This window comes from Rhinopithecus bieti, unplaced genomic scaffold, assembly GCF_001698545.2.
Source record: "Rhinopithecus bieti isolate Rb0 unplaced genomic scaffold, ASM169854v2 scaffold_22, whole genome shotgun sequence".
NCBI lineage: Eukaryota > Metazoa > Chordata > Mammalia > Primates > Cercopithecidae > Rhinopithecus > Rhinopithecus bieti.
The window spans coordinates 1,337,417-1,364,353 of record NW_016803136.1 but is presented as its reverse complement, the minus strand read 5'-3'; the positions used below and the strand labels follow the sequence as shown (position 1 = coordinate 1,364,353).

Sequence of the window (26,937 nt, the reverse complement as noted above, 5' to 3'; positions counted from 1 at the left end):
AAAAAAAAAAAAAAAAAAAAAGACAGGGCTAGGTGCGGTGGCTCATGTCTGTAATCCTAGCACTTTGGGAGGCTGAGGTGGGCAGATCACTTGAGGTCAAGAGTTCAAGACCGGCCTGGCTAACCTGGTGAAACCCCGTTTTACTAAAATACAAAATTATCTGGGCATGGTGGTGTGTGCCTGTAATCCCAGCTACTCAGGAGTCTGAGACAGGAGAATCACTTGAACCCGGGAGGCAGAGGTTACAGCGAGCCGAGATCGTGCCGTTCCACACCAGCTTGGGCAACAAGAGCAAAACTCTGTCTAAAAAAAAAAAAAAAAGACAGTATGCAGTGTGGCTGGGTGTGTCTGGTCTAGGGCCAAAGGTGGATTTACTTGATATCTAAGAGAGTCGCAGTGAGCATGCGTTGTAACAACCTTAGCCAACTTGGCATAAATGAGGCAAACGGATAGCGTGGACATCTCCCTGCCTGGGGCAGGGTTCTGGGTACACAGCTTGTGCCAACTGAGAGACGCCCCTGTTCTCTGTGTCATTCTGGGGTGAGTGTTGCAGCTGACATGGGCATTTTTCTGCACATTAAATGTTAGTTCACATATTGATCCTTGGCAAAAGAAAAAAACATAATTTCTGTATCAGTACCCTGCGCTTACCGATTGCACCACTGGAGCTCCTCTGGAAAAATATAAAAATATAATTTCTAACTATTTCATGGAGACAGGGAGTAGGGGAAGGAAGACTGGTTTCCTCTGGGTACTGCCCTCCTGTTCAGGACACACCTTCACACAGAATGGATATGTTGGATCTTATATCTGTTTAGTTAGACACTTGCTCTTTTAAGAGGTAAAAATAGGCAAGGAAGGCTACTTTCCAGTTCCCTCTGGGGGCTGATGGGAGAGAGGTTATTAGTTCAGACATCTTAGCTTGGCCTCAGTAGATCCAAGTCTGAAGGAAGATAGATGAAGGAGCGTGAAGTAAAATGCCCCGTGGCTTCTGGAAGGCTCTGCCTTACTCTGAGTGGAATGCGGACAGATTGGGACGCCCTGGTAATGATCAGCTCTTGCTGTTCTTAGCTTGTTTCCCTCTCTCTTTTTCCGTTGAAGCTGATGGGTTGGAAGTGAGGAGAGGGTAAGTTAGGAGTTGGTCTGTGAATGAATGAAAGTGGGAAAAGGAAGAGAAAGTTTGTTTCTCCTTCCATCCCTTCCTGGAACCATAGCCCTCAGCTGGATGCAGTATCGCTAAGCCATGCTTTTATTTATTTATTTTAAATTTTTTTATTTTTTGAGACAGAGTCTTGCTCTGTCACCCAGGCTGGAGTACAGCGGTGCAATCTCAGCTCCCTGCAACCTCTGCCTCCTGGGTTTAAGCAATTCTCCTCCCTCAGTCTCCTGAGTAGCTGGGATTACAGGCATGCGCCACCACGCCCTGCTAATTTTTGTATTTTTAGTAGAGACGGGGTTTCACTATATTGGCCAGCCTGGTCTCGATCTCCCGACCTCAGGTGATCTGCCTGCTTCGGCCTCCCAAAGTGCTGGGATTACAGGCGTGAGCCACTGCACGTGGCCCTGCCATGCTTTTAAAATGCCTTATTAGTCTTATTTGGAAATCCCTGCTCTCCCACTGCAAAAGGTTTCCTGCGGCTTTTCTGTGTACCTCGGGTTACAGTTTGCACAACAGGGAATACTGGAATGCAGAGGTGTTTGAGGGCCTGGGAGGGCTGGAGAAGGTTTGGGGAGGATTGTTTGGTCACCGAAGTTGGCATGAAAAGGTGAGCAAGGGCTGTCACCCTCATGGTTTCGGAAAGCCAGTTTGTCAGAACTGAGTGGATATGTCTCTCAGGGTCTCACAAAGACAAATGTATAGAAACCCCAGCGCCCATCTGTGAAGTGACACTAAAATGCAGAATGACTGCCGAAACCAGGCATCCCATTTGATGATCAGGGCATTCTTTCCTTGTGGGTTCTTCTACGTGAGAAACCAAATTACAATCAGAATGCCAGTGTGTGGCGAAGAACGTCCACTTGGCTGAGTGAGCAGATTCTTGGGTCCGTTGATGAGCACATCTCGGAGAGGCCGAACTAGGAGAGGCTTTCTTTTTTTTTTTTTTTGAGGCGGAGTCTCGCTCTGTCACCCGGACTGGAGTGCAGTGGCCAGATCTCAGCTCACTGCAAGCTCCGCCTCCCGGGTTTACGCCATTCTCCTGCCTCAGCCTCCCGAGTAGCTGGGGACTACAGGCGCCCGCCACCTCGCCCGGCTAGTTTTGTATTTTAGTAGAGACGGGGTTTCACCGTGTTAGCCAGGATGGTCTCGATCTCCTGACCTCGTGATCCGCCCGTCTCGGCCTCCCAAAGTGCTGGGATTACAGGCTTGAGCCACCGCGCCCGGCCAAGGAGAGGCTTTCTTAGAGCAGATGGATTCAGAAGAGGTGCTTAGCTGGAGAAGTTTAATGTCTGGTGTCATCACACCAGGCCAGCCTGGCACTGCTGCCCCCACTCCAGGGATGGCGCTGCCGGAGATGCCACATGCGCGGGCTGGGGCTCCCGGGCCCACCAGGGCACAGCAGAGTTTCTGCCGACGAGATACTGTACCCATCATTTCCTTTTCTTGTTCGAACGTGGTTTTCTTGAAGCTGCTCACAGGCGGTTACCTCAGCGGAGGCCTTTTGGTTGTGATCTTAATCTGGTACTTTCTTCTAAATGTCTTTCGTTGGGTTGGGGAAATTACAGTCTTTTGGGTTATTTCTGTACATGATGGCTCTTATTCTTTATATTTCAACTTTGCCTCATTTTGTGCTCAGGGGTAACCTTCATTTCACTTATGGAGTTTGTTAGCCCCGCATCCTCTACAAACATGGCAGTGGGCAGCCCGCAGAAACGGACATAGCTCCTAAATTCAGAGGGTACAGAATGAACCGGGCGGTCTCAGGAGCAGCTAGTCCACTCCCCAGTGACATGAGAGCTGCAGTCATTTTCTCTGATAAATAATTGAGCCATCCTTCTAAGAGGTTCCCATTACAATGAACAGGAGTGCAGTGCCTGGGAGGTTTGATTACAGCGAGAGGAAGGGTGCAGGAGGCAGAGACAGTGCCTGGCCCCAAGCCCCCTGCTCTGGGCCCCGGGAGGTAGAGGCTGGGGTGGAGGTGGGAGGTGCCTGGGAATGCTCTGATGGGAGAGTGATGGGTTGCGGCACCTCCCCTGGTCAGAGCCGGTCCCTGTCAGTGCCCTGCCGAGAAGAATCCCAGGAAGCCCATGGTGGCGTCGCTTTAATTAAATTCCCTATTTGGTGTTTTGGGACATTTGTCTGAGTGAAATTTGTGGGTTGGTGCGTCAAGGTATTTCTGACTCCCTGGGGCTTGGAGGTGACTGTGGAATGAGCCACAGGGAGTGAAGAACTTGCCATTTATCCTCCTCGTGGGGGGACAGATGTTTCTACATCCTCATTAATCTTTTTCTCTCTTCTTTCCATGTCCTTGCCTGGGAGCAGTTATCACAGTAAGTACTGGCGAGGGGTTGGAACTGTAGAGGATGTGTGAGAGCAGGAGAGGAAACGTAACTGCACTGGTGGTCTCGGGTATTCTTTCCCTTGGCTGATGTTTGGAGTTGCTGAGGCTCAGTCCTGTCAATGGACTAACAAGGAACCTGTTAACTGGCATGATGACCTGCTTTAAGCTGCATTGGCCTGTGGCTCCATCAGGTGCATCCTGGTTGTGAGTCTGACTTGTACACAGTGGCTCGAGGCCGTCCCTCCCCAGGTCACACCTTTTCAAGGTTGTGGAGAGATCTCCATTCAGCTGACCTGACCGACATCCCTTTTCCATCTGTGCATCTTATTGACCCCAGTGAGCGCTGACCCTTGGCAAAATCGTGAAGTCAGCGGGGGTTTTTGTTCCACAGCCATCCCCTCTGTCATTGCCCACCCCCACTATTCAGCACACCCATCTGAGTGCCTTGTCCCTGCCGGTAAACACTGGCTGTCTCTGGGAAACTGGTTCCTGCTGAGGAGTTAATGGGTTAATGTGTGTCTCCTTTGAGAAGTTCCAATTTTTAAGAAGCAGGAAGGGAGGGAGGCAATAATTAGCTTGAAGGGTTGAGTTACTGAGAGGAGAACTGAAGGTCTCAGCCACAGGCTAGCTGGAGGGAAGGGGGCCGTGGTCAGTATCTTTGATGGGTTAGGAAGTCTTCCTGTGCCCTTTCCACACGACTTACTACCCATCAGCACTTGGCACACTGAAGTATGCTAGAGTGGCTAAATGCATGGATTTTTGAGGTCAGACAAACCTGTTTTGAGGCCCAACTCTGTCATGATCTCTGTGAGTTTGTGTTTTTTCCTTTTGAAACAGAGTCTTGCTATTACCTAGGCTGGAGTGCAGTGGTGCAATCTCGGCTCCCTGCAACCTCTGCCTCCTGGGTTCAGGCGATTCTCCTGCCTCAGCCTCCTGAGTAGCTGGGATTACAGGCACCCACCACCACGCGTGGATAATTTTTGAATTTTTAGTAGAGACGGGTTTTACCATGTTGGCCAGACTGGTCTCGATCTCGTGACCTCAAATGATCCACCCGCCTTGGCCTCCCAAAGTGCTGAGATCACAGGTGTGAGCCACCATGCCCAGCCCGATCTCTGTGACTTTGGTTAGTCACCTAACCTCTTTGAACTTCACTTTCCTCATCTGTAAAATGAGGGTGATTCCACAGAGCTCTCAGGCTGGGGTGCGGATTGAATGCCTGGGAATGTGGGAATCATGCATGCCTAGTATGTTGTGGGCTCCCAGTCAAGTTAGCTGTTACTAGAAGGCAGAGGCTGGAATCTCCCAGCTGCCCGTGACCCATTAATGCCCATCTCCAGTAATGGGAGGTGGTTACTCTCAGCTGTGAACCTGTGACTTTCATGCATTTTTTTTCCTTCTTCCAGAATGAGTACATGAAAGAAGACTTTCTGATTAAAATTGAAACCTGGCACAAAGCAGACCTTGGCACGCTGGAGAACGTGAGTAGTAGTCCCCAGGAGCCCCAGGGTGAGGTCTCGAGTCTCTGCCTTGTAACTTCTCCATCGCTCCCATGGGGTCCTCTCTCTGGTCCTCTTGTGCCTGGCCAGGAAGGCAGTGGCCTCTGCCTAGACCTGCCTTACCAGCATGGGATTGCTGTGTCTCTCATTTGCAAAATGTGATCTCCAGAACTTTTTATGGGGCTTTCTCGTGCTGCTTGGATTGGTGCACTTCCTGGCACACGGGAGCTGTATTTTTAAAAGACCAAAATTACAGTTTTCTCTAGAGTACAGTTTGCAGTAACTCCCCAGATGTAAAAATACACCTGTCCTTTAGCATTTCCATGCCTGGGAGTTGATCAGATAGTTATTTTCACACGTGTGAAATAACATATGTACAAGGAGACTCATTGCAGTCTTCTTTGTGTAGCCAAATATTTAAAACAATGTAAGACCGTACTGGGCAACATAACAAGACTCTGTCTCTACCAAAAAAAAAAAATTAGCTGGGCATGGTGGTATGTGCCTGTGGTCCCAGCTACTCTGGAGGCCGAGGCTGGAGGATCATTTGAGGCCAGAAAGTCAAGGCCACAGTGAGCTGTGACTGCACCAGAGCAGTCCAGCCTGGGCAACAGAGCGACAGACACCCTGTCTCCAAAAACAAAAAACAACATAAGAGCCCGTTAGTAGGACAACGTTAAATGAATTGTGGTGCAGCCAAATAGTGACATCCTTGCAGCCATGAAAAAACCAGTAGGGAGCAGTCTTCAGTTTTACTGTTTAGTTAAGAATGGAAGTGATGAAACAGTATGTATACATGCCGCCCTTCATATTCAAAGGAAAGTCCATGCACATGGATGTTTGCATGTAGGATCTCTTAGAGGTGGCTGTTACTAGAGTGAGGGCGGGGGACAAGCAAGAGGAAGAATTACTCTGGTTACTCTCTATTGTATCCTTTTGTCCGTTTTGAATTTGTGTCATAATTTTGTATTATGTGCGTGTACAGCCTGATGCAAATTATCAGCGTGTTGCTAAACAGGCACCATCTCTTGAAGGGTCTACCGTCTGTACAGCAGGGAGCATGTGGAAATGGTGTGGGCACCATAAACACCAGAAAGCATTTTGACCTGCAGAAGTGGCGTTTGGCCTGAACAGTCAGAGCATTCGTTCTAAGTCATGTCTACTTAAAATCTAGCAAGGGCTGGCGGGGGGACGGGAGGCCGAGGCGGGCGGGACACTTGAGGTCAGGAGTTTGAGACCAGCCTGGCCAGTATGGTGAAACCCCATGTCTACTAAAAATACAAAAATTAGCCGGGTGTGGTGGCACACACCTGTAATCCCAGCTACTTGGGAGACTGAGGTAGGAGAATCCCTTGAGCCCAGGAGGCAGAGGTTGCAGTGAGCCAAGATCGCACCACTGCACTCCATCCAGCCTGGGCGTCGCAACAAGACTCCATCTCAGACAAATGAACAAAACATCCACCTGGGTGCAGTGCTGCACACCTACAGTCCCAGTTCCTCAGGACACTGAGAGACAGGAGGATCACTCTGGCCCAGGTGTGAGGCTGAGGCAGGAGGATCACTCGGGCCCAGAAGTTCATGCCAGCGTGTGCTGTGATCACGCCTGTGAATAGCCACTGCCTGAGAAATATGATGAGACCCCGTCTCTTAAAAAAAAAAAAAAAAAAAAAAATCCATTCTCCCATTTCTTTGGATAATTTTGTATGTAATTATATAATTACTCACCAGTAGGAATCTTTACATCTGCGGCTTTGGGAATGGCAGTTTCTAGGTGTCCATTCTCCCTAAAGGGTATTTTATAGCTGACGAAAACTGCATAGTGGTGACCCACTTGTTCCCGCAGGTGCATAAGCTGGAGCCTGAGACGTGGAAACATGTGGAAGCCATATATATAGACATTGCAGATCGAAGCCAAGTGCTTAGCAAGGTAGGATCTGTTTAAAGATGTGGGTGGCCTTTGAGATGCAGAAATGACTTCTCAATGTTAGAGAAACCAGGAAACCATACCCAACTTGGCACAAAAGGAAATTCTCATGTGTATCGTTTGTTTTATTTTTAAAAGTGAGTATTAGGAGTCTTGTTGTCTTGAGTTGGGGATACCACCAGATAATTAGTGGCCCAAATTTATGTGCCCTGTTTGGCCTCTGAAAATTATTACTGGACTTTGTAGGTGCTGTAGCTAGGGTATTTTGCCCCGCTAAAATGATGCTTAGCCTGAAAAATCAGAGCACCAGTTCTCAAATTTATTTTTCCAACTCAGTAATTAAAAAAACATTTATTTCCTGCCTACTGTGTTGTGGAATATTGTCAGGATCTCTGGGTTCCAGGTGAGGGATGCAGAATGTATGGAAAGACAGGTCCTCTGCCCTCAAGAAGTTGGTGGTGGCTTTTCAGAGTAACACACATTGCAGCAGTGTGTGTTAGGACAGTCCACTGCTGGACCATGACCTTGGTCGGAAGAGGGACCAGGTCTTGCTTGCTCACTGTTTTGCACCCAGGAAGTGTTTGCTCATGGAATGAAGGGGTTAGATTCCTCCTCATTCATTACCATTCTTACTCGGCAGAGGCCCTGTTGGGATTAAAAGACAGGAATTTAACTCGAATGCGTGTTTGCTCTTGGTATCCCAGGGGTGTGATACGTCTTTCCTGTGGTCACTCTGCATTTAAGATATTTTGGGGCCGGGCACGGTGGCTCACGCCTATAGTCCCGGCACTTTGGGAGGCCAAGGTGACCGATCATCTGAGGTCAGGACTTCAAGACCAGCCTGGCCAACACGGTGAAACCCCGTCTCTAATAAAAATACAAAAATTAGCCTGTCATGGTGGCGGGCGCCTATAATCCCAGCTACTCGGGAGGCTGAGGCAGGAGAATGGCGTGAACCTGGGAGGCACAGCTTGCAGTGAGCCGAGATCCGGCCACTGCACTCCAGCCTGGGCAACAGAGTGAGACTCCGTCTCAAAAAAAAAAAAAAACCTTCTCAGCTTTGGGAAATACTTCATGAGAGAGAGAAATTTATTATCTTTGTTATTTTTGTTAAGTAGATGCTATGAGTTTCTATTTCCCTGAAATTTGAACTTTTGTTGTGGTTTAATTAACACAGGAAATTGACTGCATTAGAAATCCGTGAAGTGAGACTCCGCAGTAGTAGATGGGTTCCATACAGTGAACATTTCCAGGACTGACTTTGTGAAAACAAGCCAGAGGAGATGGCACTGGAAGAGTTAAGGAGGGACACCTGGTTATTCTGAGTGCTGGCTGTGTTTTAGAGTCACTTGCAGAGATTTAAAAAAAAAAAACAGATCTGTGCTACCCTCACCTGCAGATATTCTCAGTCACTGGGTTCTAGTTGGAGTGACTCAAAAATCTACGTTTTAAAAAAGTCTTCCCGGCCGGGCGTGGTGGCTCAAGCCTGTAATCCCAGCACTTTGGGAGGCCAAGGCGGGCGGATCACGAGGTCAGGAGATCGAGACCATCCTGGCTAACATGGTGAAACCCCGTCTCTACTAAAAATACAAAAAAAAAAATTAGCTGGGCGTGGTGGCGGCGCCTGTAGTCCCAGCTACTCGGAGGCTGAGGCAGGAGAATGGCGTGAACCCGGGAGGCGGAGCTTGCAGTGAGCTGAGATCCGGCCACTGCACTCCAGCCTGGGCGACACAGCGAGACTCCGTCTCAGAAAATAAAAGAAATTTAAAATAAAATAAAAAAGTCTTCCCTGGTGATTTGGCTACTCATCCCAGGTTGAAATTCTCTGTCTTCAAGACTGTAAATATGGGCCTGCTCAGACAGTCTGGTGAGACCTTCACACTGGCAAAATGGAAAACAAACCCTGTCAGAGAAAATCACAGAGAACTCTCCTCCGAGGCTAATGTCAACAGTTCTACATCTTGTTTGTAACATTTTCCCATATTTGCTTTGCGCCATCAGCATCAAGATCTGGTATGAAGTGAATGCTAATGAAAAATCTGTTCTCCCCATCTCTCACTCCCCCTCCCACTCCCCTCCAACCTCACTTCCACAATTTCTCTCAGGATTACAAGGCAGAGGAAGACCCAGCAAAATTTAAATCTATCAAAACAGGCCGAGGACCCTTGGGCCCCAACTGGAAGGTACCATTGACACCCCACTGCCAGGGGGTGGCCGCGTGCGGGTGAGCCGCCCCTGCGGAGGAGGGGAATGGCTGGGCTGAGCTGGGACGGCCTGAGGTCTGCCCGTAGTTACTTGCCTACCCGTGGGTATGTTTCTCATGCAGCAAGAACTTGTAAACCAGAAGGACTGCCCGTATATGTGTGCATACAAACTGGTGACTGTCAAGTTCAAGTGGTGGGGCCTGCAGAACAAAGTGGAAAACTTTATCCATAAGGTAAGTAGCTCGGCTGAGGCCTTCCCAGTGCCTGCGTGTGTGCGGCGGGGGGTGTATGGCCCAGCCCATGTGACCTCATGGCAGGGTTGCCAGCGTGAGCACACCTCACAGTTTGACTTCCCAGATGTGCACTTTCCCTTGCACTTAAGTGTCTTACGGTTTAATGCTGTCCTTCCAGGGGCACCACATGTGACAGGGAAGGAAACCGAGGCCAAGGAAGGCCACAGGAAGGGACTTGCTATGACTGACCTACAAATAAAACTCAGTCTTTCTTTTCTTGCAGCTAAAAGGCAAGAGGTACTGTGAGCCAGATTGGCCAGTGCCCTGAATTACTCTGCTGGGCAGATCTAAGGAGTTTTATAGCCTTTTAATCCTCCGACGTGTTTGAGCCTCACTTGCGCCACATTTCATAGCCGCTGGCCAGTTTCCATCTGGCATTAGACACCAGAGACAGGAAGAAATGTGGCAGTTGTTTGGGGCCCTTGGCTTGCCTAGGAGTTCATGGGCTGCTGTCTGGCTAGTGCTTTGGGCAGAGGGCCTAGCGTGAGGTAGGCGTCCTTCTTTCTTGGGGGCTCCCTCCTATGTGAAGCCATACCTGTTAGACACAGGAAGGCAAAGGTCATTGACCCATGGCTGACCCAGATAACCAGCCGGGCATCACTCCTCCTCCCGTCCCCAGTCTAGTGTGGGTATCTGTGTGGAGTGCCTGGGGGGAAGGGCTGTGGCAGTGGCCTTCGCCTCCTGCGTTCTAACGTGGTTCCCTCTTTTCTACATAGCAAGAGAGGCGTCTGTTTACAAACTTCCACAGGCAGCTGTTCTGTTGGCTCGATAAGTGGGTTGACCTGACCATGGACGACATTCGAAGGATGGAAGAAGAGACGAAGAGACAGCTGGATGAAGTAAGTGGAGGCTCTCAATTAGATAAACGCGTGAAGATTAAGGAGACTGTTTTGCTGGGCACTTCCCTGAGAGCACCGTCCTGTAGTTCTGGGAACACGTCAGTGTCTGCTGTGGGGAAGGTATCCTGCTGGGCAATACGTGGGCACTATATGGAAGAAAACAGCCTGTGCTCTTGAATTGACAGTTGAGTTGAAGTCTTGGCGTATCCACAGAGACAAATATGGCAGTGTGTGCCGAATGCCAAGTGGGTAATACAGCTGCTGCAGCGATGCTTCAGAGCCTGGTGGGGAAGAGCGTGCGGGGTGGCAGAGCTGGAGGTGACCCTGGGAGGAGGCAGGCTGGGTGACCATGAATACCATGCACATTACACAGAGGACAGCCGCAGCGCACGCAGGAGCTGACCGCTGGTGGCTCTCTACGGTCGTTGTGAGCTGTCAGAGCTGGGAGCTTTTGCTTTCCTTTTTTTGGCCTTGGCATGGATCGCAGAAGGAGGGTTCGCTGTTCCTTAGCAGCCTAAAGACCCAGCGCTCCTCATGTCTCCTTTGGAGATGCTGACGCTTCCCTGAGAGGCCCACTCAGAGGAGACTGTCAGTCAGTAACCTTCAAGCACTCACTGTGTGCTGTGCACCATTCTCAGGGCTTTTACCTACAACGTCTTGCAGTCTTCACGATACCCCGTGAGGAGGCGCTGCTGCTCTCCCCACCCTCAGATGAGGAAGTGGAGGCTCTGAGAGCTTAATGCTGTGCCCTGGGTCACACTGTCTTGTAGGTGATATGGTCAGAGTAAGAGCTCAGGACTCTCTGACCCCAGAACCACAGCTCTTAATCACTCCCCTGTACTCTTCCCTCTAAATGCAATTTTGGGCCCTCCTGCCTCTTGGAGCTAAAAATATAATAAGGCGGGAAGCTCTGTTTCATAAGAACTGCCATCACTTCTCCCTCCTTGCCCCAGGTGGGACTACAGGCGCCCGCCACCATGCCCGGTGTAATTTTTTTGTATTTTTAGTAGAGACAGGGTTTCACCATGTTAGCCAGGATGATCGCGATCTCCTGACCTCATGATCCACCTGCCTCAGCCTCCCAAAGTGCTGGGATTGCAGGCGTGAGCCACCACACCCGGCCAATCCTTTTAGTTATGATTATTATTTTTTGAGACAGGGTCTTGCTCTGTTGCCCAAGCTGGAGTGCAGTGACATTATCGCAGCTCACTGCAGCCTCAACGTCATGGACTTAAGCAATCCTCCCACCTCAATCCCGAGTAGCTGGGACCACAGGCGTGTGCCACAACGCTGGCTGATTTTTAAAAATTTTTTGTAGAGACGTGGTCTCACTTTGTTGCCCGTGCCAGTCTTGAACCCCTGGGCTTAAGCGATCCTCCCATCTTGGTCTCCCAAAGTGTTGGGATTACAAGTGTGAGCCACTGTGCCCAGCTTGCTCTTAGTTCTGAATTTCTTCATTTCAGATGTTAACTGTTGACTTCTTGCTATGGAAGATTTAGCTCTCTTACCCACCCACTATTCGCACACGTCCCCTCTCCATCCTTCACTATCACCATATTTGGCTAATTCATTACTTGGTGTTTACATTATGATGATGTTGTCATTCTTTTTCCCAGTGAGCCCTGTAGTCTACTCTGATTTTAATTCCCTTTGTGTACAATTTTTTGTTTTCTAAAAACAATAATTGCCTCCCTTCTTTTTGCTAGCTTAGTTTTTATGTGTACATTTGACCCTGAAACAACATGGTTTTGAACTATGCAGGTCCACTTACAGGTGGATTATTGTAAATCAAATATAGATCAAAAATACAGTGTTCATGGAATGTGAAACCCACATACGCAGAAGGCCAACTTTTCATGAGCTGATTCTGCACTAATTGGAGGACTTGAGTACACACAGATTTTGGTATATGTGGGGCTCCTGGAACTAACCCTTTGCCCCCCATCATGTTGAAGGACAATGGTCTATATCCTTAGGGTTTTTTTGAGTCTTTACATGGATGGTCTGCTTGGCTGGTGTGTGATATGCGCTGCATAATAATGTGGTAGGGTTGCTCCGTTCATTCATTTGGCTCTGACTTGGTGGGCTCTTTATTTATTTTATTTTTATTTTTTGAGACAGAGTCGTGCTCTGTCACCCAGGCTGGAGTGCAGTGGCACAATCTTGGCTCACTGCAACCACTGCCTCCCGGGTTCGAGTGATTCTCCTGCCTCAGCCTCCCAAATAGCTGGGATTACAGGCGCCCACCACCATGCCCAGCTAATATTTGTATTTTTAGTAGAGACGGGGTTTTTACCATATTGGCCAAGCTGGTCTCAAACTCCTGAGTTCAGGTGATCCGCCTGCCTCAGCCTCCCAAACTGCTGGGGTTAAAGGTGTGAGCCATGGCGCTTGGCCTTGGTGGCCTCTTTAAATCAAAAGATCTCTTCAGTTCTGGAAAATGTTTTTGTATTATTTATGTAATAATTTTCTTTCCTGTTTTGTTTGTTTCTAGAATTTTTATTAGCCAGACATTGGACCCTGTGAATTGACTTCCTAATTTTTTCTGTTTTTTCTCTCCTTTTTAGTCTGCTTTCTGGGAGTTGTTTTGTTTGTTTGTTTTTTGTTTTGAGACAGAGTCTGGCTCTGTCGCCCAGGCTGGAATGCAGTGGCATGATATCAACTCACTGCAACCTCTGCCTCCCAGGTTCAAGTGATTCTCCAGCCTCAGCCTCCCGAGTAGCTGGGACTACAGGCATGTACCACCTCACCCAGCTGATTTTTGCCTTTTTAGTAGAGACAGGGTTTTGCTATGTTGGCCAGGCTGGTCTTGAACACCCCCCCCTCAGGTGAACCATCCACCTCGGCTTCCCAAAGTGCTGGGATTACAGCCGTCAGCCACTGCACCCGGCCTGCTTTCTGGGAGATTTTTTTGCAATGTTAACTTCTCTTTCTCCTGTTAATTATTTTTAAGCATTTCTTCTGTGTTCTTTTTTTTTTTTTTTTTTTTGAGACGGAGTCTCGCTCTGTCGCCCGGGCTGGAGTGCAGTGGCCGGATCTCAGCTCACTGCAAGCTCCGCCTCCCGGGTTCCCGCCATTCTCCTGCCTCAGCCTCCCGAGTAGCTGGGACTACAGGCGCCCGTCACCTCGCCCGGCTAGTTTTTTGTATTTTTTAGTACAGACGGGGTTTCACCGTGTTAGCCAGGACTGTGTTCTTTATTAATACATCTTTTCTCTTTTCTCTTCCTTTTCTGAAGCGGCAGTTTTGGTTTTTGCTTTTTGAGGCCTGTCTCTACTCCCTCAATGTTTCCTCTGAGCTTCTTTGTCCAGTTTGTGTTGGATTCTGTTTCATGTGAGGGGCCCTCAAATCAGTTAGGGTGGCTTTCTCACACTGCAGGGGTATTCCGATAGTTTACAAAGTTAGGTGACGGGAGAACCTTCCACCATCAGCAGACTCCGGAGTTACATTGGGGGGAACCTCACCCACAAATTCTAAGGAGTATATTCGGTACATAGTGGGGAGAACCTCATACTCTATCAGCATATCCCTGTAGATTTACATATTGGGGCAACCTCAACCTCTACCTCAGGGTACTTGGTACAGTGGGGGAACCTCTACCTCAGGGTACTTGGTACAGTGGGGGAACCTCTACCTCAGGGTACTTGGTACAGTGGGGGAACCTCTACCTCAGGGTACTTGTACAGTGGGGAACCTCTACCTCGGGGTACTTGGTACAGTGGGGGAACCTCTACCTCGGGGCACTCGGTAGTTACAGTGGGCGGGGGAACCTGTACCTCAGGACTTGGAGTCTTTTCTTCGTGGAGGCTCCTCACTTTCCCTAGAGAGGGCTCCCCCGTCTCTTGCTGGGGGAGAGGCAGGCAGCCAGCATTCCGGAGGCCACACTGGGGAAGGTCCCAGTGGGCTCATTGTGCCATTGGTTGGCTTTAACTTTAATCCCCTCATATTCTGCCTGTTGCCCACCTTCCTGCTAACAGCACCTGGGGTCCTGACGTCAGAGTTCTCTCAGTGCTTGAGACTGAACCTCCTGGCTTTTGCTGTGAAGGGAAGCAGAGTGGTTGCTTGACTTCCAGAGCAGAAGGGAACACCAGGTCCTAACCATTCTCCATTGGACTTTCAAACAAGTCAGCAGTCAGTTTTCAGCCACACCTGGTACTCCTGCCTGCAGCGGGACCTGGTGCTTCCCTACCTGAGCCTTTGCAGAACCTGCAGCTCCTTCTCGGCTCCCCATTCTCCAGGCACTTAAGCTTCTGCTGCTCTGCAAATTAGCTACTGACTCTTCTGTCCTTTTTCCATCTCCCAGAAGGTTGTTAACTGGCTCTTACCTGCTGTGGTGTTCTCTGTTCTTGTTGTCTTCATGGTTTTTATCTTTTTAAATTCCTTTACTGTCATGTCGTAGGGCTTGGGGGAGGAATAGAGATAGATGCCTGTCTTCCATGGGCCGTGATTAACTGCACATTTGCAATAGGAATTATGACTGTTAGTCTCTACGCCAACACGCAGTCGTCTAGTGCAGGCAGATTCTGCTTGTGAGTGATGAAGGGTCACTGTAAGGCCACAGCCGCCACTGCTGTAACTCTAGTCCCTGTGTGGTGGACCCACCATTCTTGAATGAGGCTTAAAGATTTGGGAAGCAAGGGATCAAGAGATTAGTTCTTTGCCCTAAAAAGAAAAAATTTCTGGAAATAACGTGCCTGGAGGAAAGCAGTTTTGTCTCTCTCTCTTTCTCCCCAGCTTGCCTTTTTTCTCCCTTTCCCAAGTTCTTGCTCTCTTAAGAGGCCCATATTCTGAAAAATGGAAGGAGGTCATTTGGTCCAATTATATGTTCAGTGCTTGAGTCCTCTCTGCAGCTTTCCTACCAGCCTATGCGTGATTACTGCCTGTAATGGGGAACTCATTGTCTCCCAAATATGGTAGTAATAAAAATGTTTGTATTATTAATAGAAGCTAACATGTATTGAGGACTTCCTGTGTGCCTATCATGTATGCTAAGAGTTTCACCAAAAAAAAAAAAGTTTCACATGTATTACATCACCCAATTTTCATGGCAACCTATAACACAGGTATCAGTTTCATTTTATAGATAAAGAAACTGTGGCTCACAGAAATTAAGGACATTTTATAATTCACTGAACAAGAACCTCTTGGGCCTTTGGCCATTAACTCTTTAGATAATGAGACTCAGAAAAGAGAATTCACTGAAAAATTTTTAAGAAAACTTGTTTTCTTTTTTTTTTTTTTCTTTTGAAACAGAGTCTCACTCTGTCACCCAGGCTGGAGTGCAGTGGTGCAATCTTGCTCACTGCAGCCTCTGCCTCCCTGGTTCAAGCAATTCTCATGCCACAGCCTCCCGAGTAGCTGGGACTACAGGTGCACGCCACCACGCCCGGCTAATTTTTATATTTTTAGTAGAGACAGGGTTTCGCCATGTTGTCTGGGCTGGTCTCGAACTCCTGAGCTCAGGTGATCCCACCCGCCTCAGCCTCCCAAGGTGCTAGGATTACAGGTGTGAGCCACCGTGCCCAGCCAAGAACCTAAAACTTTATTTATTTATTTATTTATTTATTTTTTTTTGAGACAGAACCTCGCTCTGTCGCCCAGGCTGGAGTGCAGTGGCACGATCTCGGCTCACTGCAACCTCCACCTCCCAGGTTCTAGCAATTCGCCTGCCTCAGCCTCCCAAGTACCTAGGACTACAGGCGCACGATGCCACGCCCGGCTAATTTTTGTATTTTAGTAGACACGGGTTTCACCGTGGTGCCCAAACTGGTCTCGAACTCCTGAGCTCAGGCAATCCACCTGCCTCGGCCTTCTAAAGTGTTAGGATTACAGGCGTGAGCTACTGCGCCCAGCCTCTAAAACTTTCATAGGAGCTGCAGAGGCTGCAGGATCCCTGTATGTGAAGGATGACACTGCCCTCATGGAGTCTCTTTGTTTTTGAGACGGAGTCTTGCTTTGTCGCCCACGCTGGAGTGCACTGGTATAATCTCAGCTCACTGCAAGCTCCACATCCCAGGTTCAAGGGATTCTCCTGCCTCAACCTCCCGAGTAGCTGGGATTACAGGTGCGCGCCACCACGCCCGGCTAATTTTTGTATTTTCATTAGAGATGGAGTTTCGCCATGTTGGCCAGGATGGTCTCGAACTCCTGACCTCAGGTGATCTGCCTGCCTTGGCCTCCCAAAATGCTGGGATGACAGGTGTGAGCCGCCACACCCAGCCCCTCATGGAGTCTTCATTCCCTCTAACCTGCTGGCAGTGATGGCAGACCATCTGGAACATCAGCCAACATCCCCAATTATGGGAATACCTTTGTTTTCTTTCTTTCTCTTTCTTAAAAAAAGAAAAAACAGAGAGAGTCTCACTCTGTGGCCTAGGCTAGAGTGCAGTGCTGTGATCATAGCTCACTGCAGCCTTCAACTTCTGGGCTCAAGTGATCCTCCCACGTTAAGCTCCTAAGTAGCTAGGACTTCAGGTGCCCACCATTCCACCTGATTTTTTTATTTTCATAGAGACAAGATCTCCATATGTTGCTCAGGCTGATCTTGAATTACTGGTCTCAAATGATCCTCCCACCTTGGTTTCCCAAAGTGCTGGGATTACCATCACGAGCCACTATTCCTGGCCCTGGTTGCTTTTTAAATACAGTTTAGGCTGGGCATGGTGGCTCAAGCCTGTAATTCCAGCACTTTGGGAGGCCAAGGCGGGCTGATACCCGAGGTCAGGAGTTCAAGACCAGCCTGGCCAACATGGAGAAAGCCCATCTCTACTAAAAATACAAAAATCAGCCAGGTGTGGTGGCGGGCGCCTGTAATCTTAGCTACTTGGGATGCTGAGACAGGAGAATCGCTTGAACCCAGGAGGCGGAAATTGTAGTGAGCCGAGATCACGCTGTTGCACTCCAGCCTGGGTGACAGAATAAGACAGGGTCTCACACTGTTGCCTAGGCTGGAGTATGGCAGCCTGAAATGCTTGGATTCAAGTGATCCACCCACCTCAGCCTCCCAAGTAGCTGGGACTACAGGTGCAGGCCACCATGCCTACCGAATTTTTTAAATTTTTAAAATTTTTGTAGAGACAGGATCTTGCTGTGTTGTCCAGGCTGGTCTCAAACTCCCAGCCACAAGTGAGGCTTCCACCTCAGCCTCCCAGAGTGCTGGGATTGTAGGCATGGGCCAACACACCCAGCCAGCTTTATTTCTGCACCAAACCTTTTATTTTGAAATGGTTGACAGATTCACTTGCAGTTATAAAAAATGATGTGGGGCCGGGCGCGGTGGCTCAAGCCTGTAATTCCAGCACTTTGGGAGGCCGAGATGGGCGGATCATGAGGTCAGGAGATCGAGACCATCCTGGCTAATACGGTGAAACCCCATCTCTACTAAAAATACAAAAAAAAAACTAGCCGGGCGAGGTGGCAGGCGCCTGTCCTCCCAACTACTCGGGAGGCTGAGGCAGGAGAATGGTGTGAACCCGGGGGGCGGAGCTTGCAGTGAGCTGAGATCTGGCCACTGCACTCCAGCCTGGGCGACAGAGGGACACTCCGTCTCAAAAAAAAAAAAAAAAAAATGATGTGGAAAGATCTATGTACCCTTTACCCAGTTTTTGCCAATGGTAACATCTTTGAAAACGATAGTACAATTTTGTAGGATGTCTTTCAATGTGGATTTGTTGATGTTTCTGCACGATTAGACCCCACTGGTGTATCTGAAGCCTGAATGTCAGACTGTGTTCTTTTCATCCTATGCTGTGTCTTTCCGTCCAGTTACCGGTGAGGCTACTGCTGTCCCCTTGAAGCACAACAAGGTGTTCTGGGTTTGGCTTGTTTTTTCATGACCCAGCTCTGTAACTGGCCACATCTTCAAGGAGCCCTGCTTCTGTATAGTACAGAGGGGTGTTTGGAAATGGGATCTGGGTGCTGGGTGTGCCTATTTCCACTGGGGTACTGCAGCTCCCAGCCAGACCTTCTCATAGGATAGAGCTAGGAGACTTGTACATCTATAGTTATTTCCGTATCTGCATCATATGTCATGTTCATACAAATGCATCTAATTCCAATCTAATATCACAGGGTTGTCTTTTAAAAATATGACAAGCTGGCCATGCGTGGTGGCTCACGCCTGTAATCCCAGCACTTTGGGAGGCCAAGGCAGACGGATCACCTAAGGTTGGGAGTTCAAGACCAGCCTGGCCAACATGGAGAAACCCCGTCTCTACTAAAAATAGAAAATTAGCCAGGCATGGGGGCGCATGCCTGTAATCCCAGCTACTTGGGAGGCTGAGGCAGGAGAATCGCTTGAACCTGGGAGGTGGGGGGTGCAGTGAGCTGAGATCGCACCACTGCACTCTAGCCTGGGGGACAGAGCGACAGAGTGAGATCCTGTCTCAAAAAAAAAATATATTTTCCAGTGGAGAACTACTGCCAGAGATAGAATCTCCACAAAATGTGGCAGTATGAAATTTTCAATGACTAGAACACAGTTCTGAAGTGGGCTGTGCCTTAAAATTCCAGGTTCTTCAGAGCTTCTATACAACATCTCCTTTGCTATAGGATGGTGTCTGGAATGAAAGAGTAACATAAATAACATTTGAAACGGGGTCTCAAATAATTTTTTATTGGCCGGGCGCGGTGGCTCACGTTTGTAATCCCAGCACTTTGGGAGGCCGAGGCAGGCGGATCACGAGGTCAGACGTTCGACACCAGCCTGACCAACATAGTGAAACCCCGTCTCTACTAAAAATACAAAAATTAGCCAGGTGTGGTGGCGTGTGCCTGTAATCCCAGCTACTCAGGAGGCTGAGGCAGGAGAATCACTTGAACCCAGGAGGCAGAGGTTGCAGTGAGCCGAGATCACACCACTGCAATCCAGCCTGGGCAACAGAGCAAGACTGTCTCAAAAATAACAATAATAATAATTTTTTATTATATAACATAAATAACATTTGGAACAGCATCTCAAATAATTTTTTATCTCTACAATAGGTCCCAAATACTGAATGCATACTCCATGTCAAGCACTCTGCTATGCTAAGTACTTGAAATTTTTGTTTTTTTCTTTTTTGAGATGGAGTCTCGCCCAGGCTGGAGTGCAATGGTGCGATCTCAGCTCACTGCAACCTCCGCCTCCCGGGTTCATACGATTCTCCTGCTTCAGCCTCCCAAACAGCTGGGATTACAGGCGCCTGCCACAATGCCCAGATAATTTTTTTTTAACGTTTCTGTAAATAATCTGTTTATTTCACCTTTGCAACTTAAATAATATTGAACAATTTTTCAGTAAATAATACTAAAAAATCACAATGGTTGACATTTGTTGATGCTTGCTCTATGCCAAGCACTGTATTAAATCATGGCCATACATTATTTCTTTTAATCTTAACAGCAGCCCTATGAATTTTTTTTGTATTTGTAGTAGAGGCGGGGTTTCACCATGCTAACCAGGCTGGTCTTGAACTCCTGACTGCAATCAGCTGAAGATCTTAATCTTCATCACAACCCCATGTACTTTTATCTCTCTTTTATTATTATAGAAACTGGGGCTTAGGCCAGACACAGTGGCTCACACTTGTAATCCGAGCACTTTGGGAGGCTGAGGTGGGCGGATTGCTTGAGTCTAGAAGTGTGAGACCAGCGTGGGCAACATGGCGAAACTCCATCTCTATAAAAAATACAAAAATTAGCCTGGCATGGTGATCGCATCACTGCACTCCAGCCCGAGTGACACAGTGAGACCCTGTCTCAAAAAAAAAAAAAAAAAAAGACCAGGCGCGGGGGCTCACGCCTGTAATCCCAGCGCTTTGGGAGGCCGAGGCGGGCAGATCACAAGGTCAGGAGATTGAGACCATCCTGGCTAACACGGTGAAACTCCGTCTCTACTAAAAATACAAAAAATTAGCCTGGCGTGGTGGCAGGCGCCTGTAGTCCCAGCTGCTTTGGGAGGCTGAGGCAGGAGAATGGCGTGAACCCAGGAGGCGGAGCTTGCAGTGAGCCGAGATCGCACCACTGCACTCCAGCCTGGGCGACAGAGCAAGACTCCGTCTCAAAAAAAAAAGAAAGAAAAAGAAAAAACTGAGGCTTAGAGAGCAGTGCAGTAACTTAACAATTAGTGATAGAGTCAGAATACAATCCAGGCCAGGTGCAGTGGCTCACACCTGTAATCCCAGCACTTTGGGAGGCTGAGGCGGGAGGAATACTTAAGCCCAGGGGTTCGAGACCAGCCTGGGCAACACAATGAGACCCTGTCCCCACACACACCAAAAAAAATAAAAATTAAAAATCAGCCAGGCAGCCGGGCGCGGTGGCTAACGCCTAGAATCCTAGCACTTTGGGAGGCCAAGGCAGGCGGATCACGAGGTCAGGAGATTGAGATCATCCTGACCAACATGGTGAAACCCCGTCTCTACTAAAATACAAAAAAAAATTAGCCGGGCGTGGTGGTATGTGCCTATAGTCCAGCTGCTGGGGAGGCTGAGGCAGGGGAATCGCTTGAACCTGGGAGGCGGAGCTTGCAGTGAGCTGAGATCACGCCACTGCCCTCCAGCCTGGGGGACAGAGTGAGACTGTGTCTCAAAAAAAAAAAAAAAAAAAAAAGTCAGCCAGGCATGGTGGCACATGCCTGTAGTCCCAGCTTCTTGGGATGCTGAGGCAGGAGGATCACTTGAGCCAGGGGGGTCGAGGCTGTCGTGAGCCATGATTGTGCCACTGCACTCCATCCTGGGCAACAGAGCCAGACCCTGTCTCAAACCAAACAGAATATGGTCCAGGGAGTTTGATTCTAGGAGCTGTGCTCTTAGGTGCTCAAAATTTGTTGAACATTATAAAGAACAAAAGTTGAGCAGAAAACTAATGGATAGTGAAGAAATACTTACGTTATTGACATTCTTCACATAGGATAGAGTTTTCAAGTCAGAACTGATTTTAGAGAGATCACATCTACAGCATCCCCAGTAAGTGATGTCTGCTTCTGCCTGGAAGGTGCCAGTGACAGGGACCACTCGGTGCTTCCAGAGAAGCCCCCATCCTGTTTTCCAGCAGCCTCGCACATCTGTGGATCTGAGACCTGCTCCTGCACTTTCCACCTCTGCATCCTTGTGCCTAGTTCTGACACCACATTGTGCCCACTTTTTTTTTTTTTTTTTTTTTGAGACGGAGTCTCCCTCTGCTGCCCAGGCTGGAGTGCAGTGGCCGGATCTCAGCTCACTGCAAGCTCCGCCTTTCAGGTTCACGCCATTCTCCTGCCTCAGCCTCCCGAGTAACTGGGACTACAGGTGCCGGCCACCTCGCCTGGCTAGTTTTTTGTATTTTTTAGTAGAGACGGGGTTTCACCGTGTTAGCCAGGATGGTCTCCATCTCCTGACCTTGTGATCCGCCCATCTCGGCCTCCCAAAGTGCTGGGATTACAGGCTTGAGCCACCGCGCCCGGCCCATTGTGTCCACTTTTAAGACAGGTCAGGAAAGGGAAGTTCTGTTCCTCTGCCAGGAGCGCTCCTCTCCTGGAGAACCACGGGATTTTCTCCCTCCTTTCAGGTTTTGTCTCAAACCTCGCTTACAGGCTTCCATAACTACCTAAACTAGCACTTACCCATGGTCGGTCTCTATCCGAGGAGCCCCCAGTCCCAGCTGATAGATGAATGTTTGTTCTCTGCCCACCCTGCCCCAGAATATAAGCTCCTTGAGGAGAGAACTGGTCTGTTTAGTTCACAGCTAAAGATCCCCAGCTCTGGAAGTTCCTAGCACTAAAGAGATGCCTCACTGAGGCTGCATGCGGTGGCTCACGCCTATAATCCAAGCACTTTGGGAGGCTGAGGCAGGAGAATCGCTTGAATCTGGGAGGCAGAGGTTGTAGTGAGCCAACATTGTGCCACTGCACTCCAGCCTGGGCAACAGAGGAAGACTCCTCACACACACACACAAAAAGATGTTTCGTTAAGTATTTGTTGAATGAATAAGTGAATGAAACAGAGAGGGGCAAAGTGTGGCTCACACCTGTGCTGTAATCCCAGCACTTTGGGAGGTTGAGGCAGAGGATTGCATGAGGCCAGGAGTCCAAGACCAGCGTGGTAAACATAGGAAGACCCTCACGCACACACACCTCTCTACAAAAAAAAAAAAAAAAAAAAAAAAAAAAAGGTGCTTCAAACACCGTGACACAAGGAAGAGAACTAGAAATCATGGATGGTGAGGCCAGTGACAGACCTGGAAATGTATGGCTTCAAGTCCATATATAGAATTCTGTCCTTCAGTGTCTTGGTTTGTACACAAAATGACCCACCCCACCGATGGGCAGGACTGAGAAGGCGGGAGTTCCATCAGCAGCAGGAGCCTTCCATTTTCCTGCTTTTCTTTTCCAGATGAGACAAAAGGACCCAGTGAAAGGAATGACAGCAGATGACTAAAGCCACCCTTCCCCTCTGCACTGTACGTACCAAATTTCTCACTGTGTGTGTCACAGACAGTAGAATCAGTTTGGGTTTCAAGGCCTCAGCAGCTCACTATGGAGTCAGAAAACCTATTCCTCCTTCCCTCTAGTCATGATGGTTGCCATGCTAAACAGCTCTTTGCTTCCACTAGAAGAGATTATGGCTATTGGGACATTTCAGGGACGTTTTCCAAAGAACCACCCAGATAGAGACATGGACAGGGAGGGTGGTGGACATAGAAGGGAAGTTCATTTGCTGCTAATCACTCTTCCCCTCAGCACCTTGATCTATCTCACGTTGCAGCTGTCATGCTGGGCACTCCCTGGCCCTCCCACGCCAGCGCCAGTTCCTAGCTCCCAAAAGCTGCCATTACCTGCCCTTCCCCCTTGGAAAACTTGCTGGCCAGACAGCTTTTGTTAGAACCCACTGTTGTGTCTGTTTTTCATTTCCTTCCTTTACACCCTCAGTCCCACACCAAGCTGCCCTCATCACAGGTGGCGTCTTTCCGATGCTGGGAGGGTGTTTCTGCTCCGGTCACAGGCCAGAGTGGGGGCCCCTTGTTTCATGTTGTCACTCTTCCCCAAGCCTCTTCCTTCCATTAGCTCTCAGTGCTGGCTTCCCAGTGCCCTGTACACCACCCGAGTCATGGGATTGCAGCAGCTCACAGCAGTCTAATCACTGAATGAAAAACCTGGCTCTGCTCCCAATTAGGCTCTGAGAGAAAATCATTTTCGCAAATAAAAACTGGCCTCTAACACTAAGAGGGTAAGGAGGGGCAGGGTCTCACCAGCAGTGATGCCAGGCCCTGCCTACTCTCCCTGCCCCATGTTCCTAAAGCAGCTTCTGGGAGGCAGGAGGGTGGAATTAGGTGGACTGCTGTGATGCCAGCTTCTCAATCACCGCTCGGGCCTGAGTGCCCTCCCCACTCTCTTCGCCACCCACCCACTGGCATCCCTTCTCCTTTTCAGGATGATTTACAATGTTTCTGTTTTCTCCTCTTGCTTCCTTAATACTTTTATTTTTCTTCTAGTTTTGCAAGACAGTGGTCAACAGGAAGGCCCAGCAGCTCCACCCTCCCAAGTGACAGGCCATCTTCGGACGCAGCCGTTCTGTGCCCATTCTTCAGGCAACTTTCCATCCTTTACTGTAGCTAATTCTAGATGCCCTTTAATATTGTGAACAAATAGACCGTCTGGTGTTACAGAGCCCGCGTGTGCAGGAGCCTGCTCCTCTGATATGTGGCGTGTAGGCTGCTGTATTTACAGCTCTTCTGTCTCTCTCCATTGTGTTCTGACCCATTTCTGTGTGTGCCCCCGGCCTTTATTTCCAAGTGATATTTTCAGTCTTTCAAATAGCTGCCTTTTGTGATGTGGTGATTTAAATGATTTAAGTTCATTTGTTCTCAACCTTGGGATAAACTGAGGTATTTTGCTTCCTGGGCAGATCTTTGCAATTTTGAGTGCTCATGTGGGGAGAGGGGATGAGCTAAAGATACAGTGTTTCCCCTGCCCCCCCCCCCACTTCCACAAAATAGCAATGTGGTTTTGCAGCTCTGACTTCTGCTCCCAGTAACCCATCGTTAGGGCACTCTAGCACTGTGGAGGTACCCAAGGCTTAGCCAGTCTCTATTTAAGAAAATTGAACAAATATTAATAACCCTGCCCCAATCACTGAATCTCTAGTTAGTATTCTTAGAAACACCTGTGGCTTCTTGGCCCTCCTGTTGCCCACTCTGAATCTCTCTGCAGAACCTACAAAATCACCCCCGTCAACTCTCCTCTTGGAGGGAATTCTAGAATGTGGCCCCTAGAATTGAGTCGCCCCCTAGATGCCAACTGTCCGACCCCGAGGAGCTCTGTACGTCCCCGCTCCTCCTCTTCCCTTTGGGGCTGGTGCTGCCACTCAGCAATAATCCTCTTTTCTCTGTGCTTTCTTAGGTCCCTGTCCTCTGTCTTTGAGGCTGGTTAGGACACAAGAGTCCTGATCTTTCATGCTGCACAATATGAGCATGCAAAAAGCTTTTTCCAGCAGAACACGTTCCCTCGTCTCCAGTTGCCGGAAAGGAATTTGGGGATCAAGAACTTAGCCCGTCCTACCCCCATGTTGAGTTCTGTCCTGGAAAATCCAAAGCAAGTAGTGATCATAGTATAGAACCCGACCAAAGTAGGCTGGTGAGGAAGTACAGGCTTCAGGGGAATAGACGCTGCCCAGTGTTCATAGCTTCCTATAACTTGGCAGAGCCTGAGTTTGCCTCTTAGTGGGAGAATCTGAGAGAGCTGTAGTGTCACCTGACAGTCCCCAAACCTTGTGAAGCACGTTGGCCTAAGTGTGCCATGATCCCAGCCCACGCTAGCCTGGGTGCATCTGCTAATGAGAGACCAAATCTTAGGGAAGCAAGAAGTGGGTGGGAGAATGTATCCTGTTTTTGTCAGTTTGTTTGCCTTACTCATTTCTAAGTGCAATAAGGGAGTGTCTCACAGGATTGCACCTGTGCCATCCTGATGGACGCTTCCCTGTGGCCCTCCTGGGCAAGGGTGGACAGACTCAGACCCCCAGCATGGTTAGCTCCAACCTTCATTGAGGTCCCTTTGGAACCAGATGTCTTGTTACAGACACCGTCCTCTGTGTGAGTCTCCTCACCTTGAGGGGTCTTTAGTAATGCATCTGGGTAGCATCTTAACTGCTGGTAGCATTTATCTGACTTGGAAAGTTGGAGAAGAGGCATTCCTACTGGAGAAAAATGTAAATGTTTTCCTGTAAGCTCTGTATTAGCTATTAATTATATTTGTACTTAAAGATGTCCCTTCTTCATTCATCAACTAGGGGAAGTCCAGATGTGGGTTATCTCGAAACAGACTAACATTCTAGGCAGACAGTTGTTCACGTGGTCTGAGGGTCAGCAGCTGTTAGTCTCCTTCCTTTGGTTCTTGAGACCCACACATATCACTTTAGCTCTAACGAGGGCTCCTCCCACCTCCACCTGTTGCGCCGGTTGAAAAGCATCCATTATCAGCTAAGGTCAGCCTGGATCTGGAACTCCAGCCCACATAAACAAAGGAGGATGGCCCTGGTCTGTTCCATCCCCGTGGATGGTGTTGCTGCTGGGCAACAGTGTTGGCTTCTTTTAAGTACCCCCTTTCCTCGTCAACGCCCCCCCCCCCCCGCCGCCCCAAACTGACTAGCACTCAGAGGGACTTATGATAAAGGCTCAGCTCCAGGGGTAGTACCTGAGTGTGTGCCATGCCGCTTCAGACCAGCTGCTTCCATTAGAATTCCAGGGTCACAGCTCCAACAGAAGCAGCAGTGCCTCTGTAGGAGGGGTGCTGGGCTCTGGCCTTCTCATGCAGAGAGGTCCGGGACAGGGTCAGTATCGTGGGCATGTGTATAGCTTCCCAAGTTTTCCTTTTACAGTCCCTGCTGGGACTCCCTGACTTACTTTGGTTGGTTTCTAGTGCTACTTCTTTTACAAACTACACTTTGTAGAATTGATTAGATTACCTTGTTTATTTAATGTGAGTTTGTGCCTTTTTGTCTCAATCTTCCAATACAGGTATATTGAGAAAAAAGCAGTCTAATAAAATCCTAGACAGAGCTTTCTGGAGTCCAGTTTGGTGATGTCCATTTTCCAACTGTATATATCCTCAAACTTGCACTGATAACCCCCATTTTACCAGGGTAAGATTAGGAAGAGGTACCAAGATGTGTCTGAAAATTTCCCTTGTCAGTTTACTTATGCAAACATTGCACATCTGAATTGTAATTTGACCATTTCCTACTGACAGGATTTCCTTTTGCTTTTGTCTGCCTTCTCTTCACATCTTCCTCCTTATCCACCCTACCAAACAAGCAAAACATTTATTTAAAGTAGTGTTAGGCCGGGCGCGGTGGCTCACACCTGTAAGCGCAGCCCTTTAGAAGGCCGAGGCGCGTGGATCACCTGCGGTCAGGAGTTCGAGACCAGCCTGACTAACATGGCGAAACCCCATCTCGGCTTTTTTTTTTTTTTTTTTTTTTTTGAGATGAAATGTCGCTGTCGGGCAGGCTGGGGTGCAGTGGCGCAATCTTGGCTCACCGCAACCTCCGCCTCCCGGGTTCAGGCGATTCTCCTGCCTCGGCCTCCCAAGTAGCTGGAATTAACAGGCGCGCGCCATCAAGCCCAGCTAACTTTTGTATTTTTAACAGAGAAGGGGTTTCACCATGTTGGCCAGGCTGGTCTCGAACTCCTGACCTCAAGTGATCCGCCCGCCTCGGCCTCCCAAAA

The 26,937-nt window shown here is 48.8% G+C and overlaps 1 protein-coding gene across 1 annotated transcript in view; it reads left to right on the top strand.

Annotated features, from left to right (window-relative positions):
• The window catches only part of PITPNA (phosphatidylinositol transfer protein alpha), a 34,327-nt gene extending 8,059 nt beyond the window's left edge, over positions 1-26,268 (top strand). Inside the window, exons 3-10 of the mRNA XM_017866176.1 lie at positions 3,482-3,489; positions 4,907-4,981; positions 6,843-6,926; positions 9,029-9,106; positions 9,250-9,360; positions 10,137-10,259; positions 22,608-22,674; positions 23,707-26,268. Coding sequence (XP_017721665.1) covers positions 3,482-3,489; positions 4,907-4,981; positions 6,843-6,926; positions 9,029-9,106; positions 9,250-9,360; positions 10,137-10,259; positions 22,608-22,652 — 524 coding nt within the window. The 3' untranslated portion in view covers positions 22,653-22,674; positions 23,707-26,268. The remainder of the gene's footprint in view (positions 1-3,481; positions 3,490-4,906; positions 4,982-6,842; positions 6,927-9,028; positions 9,107-9,249; positions 9,361-10,136; positions 10,260-22,607; positions 22,675-23,706) is intronic.
• The last annotated feature ends 669 nt before the right edge of the window (positions 26,269-26,937 follow it).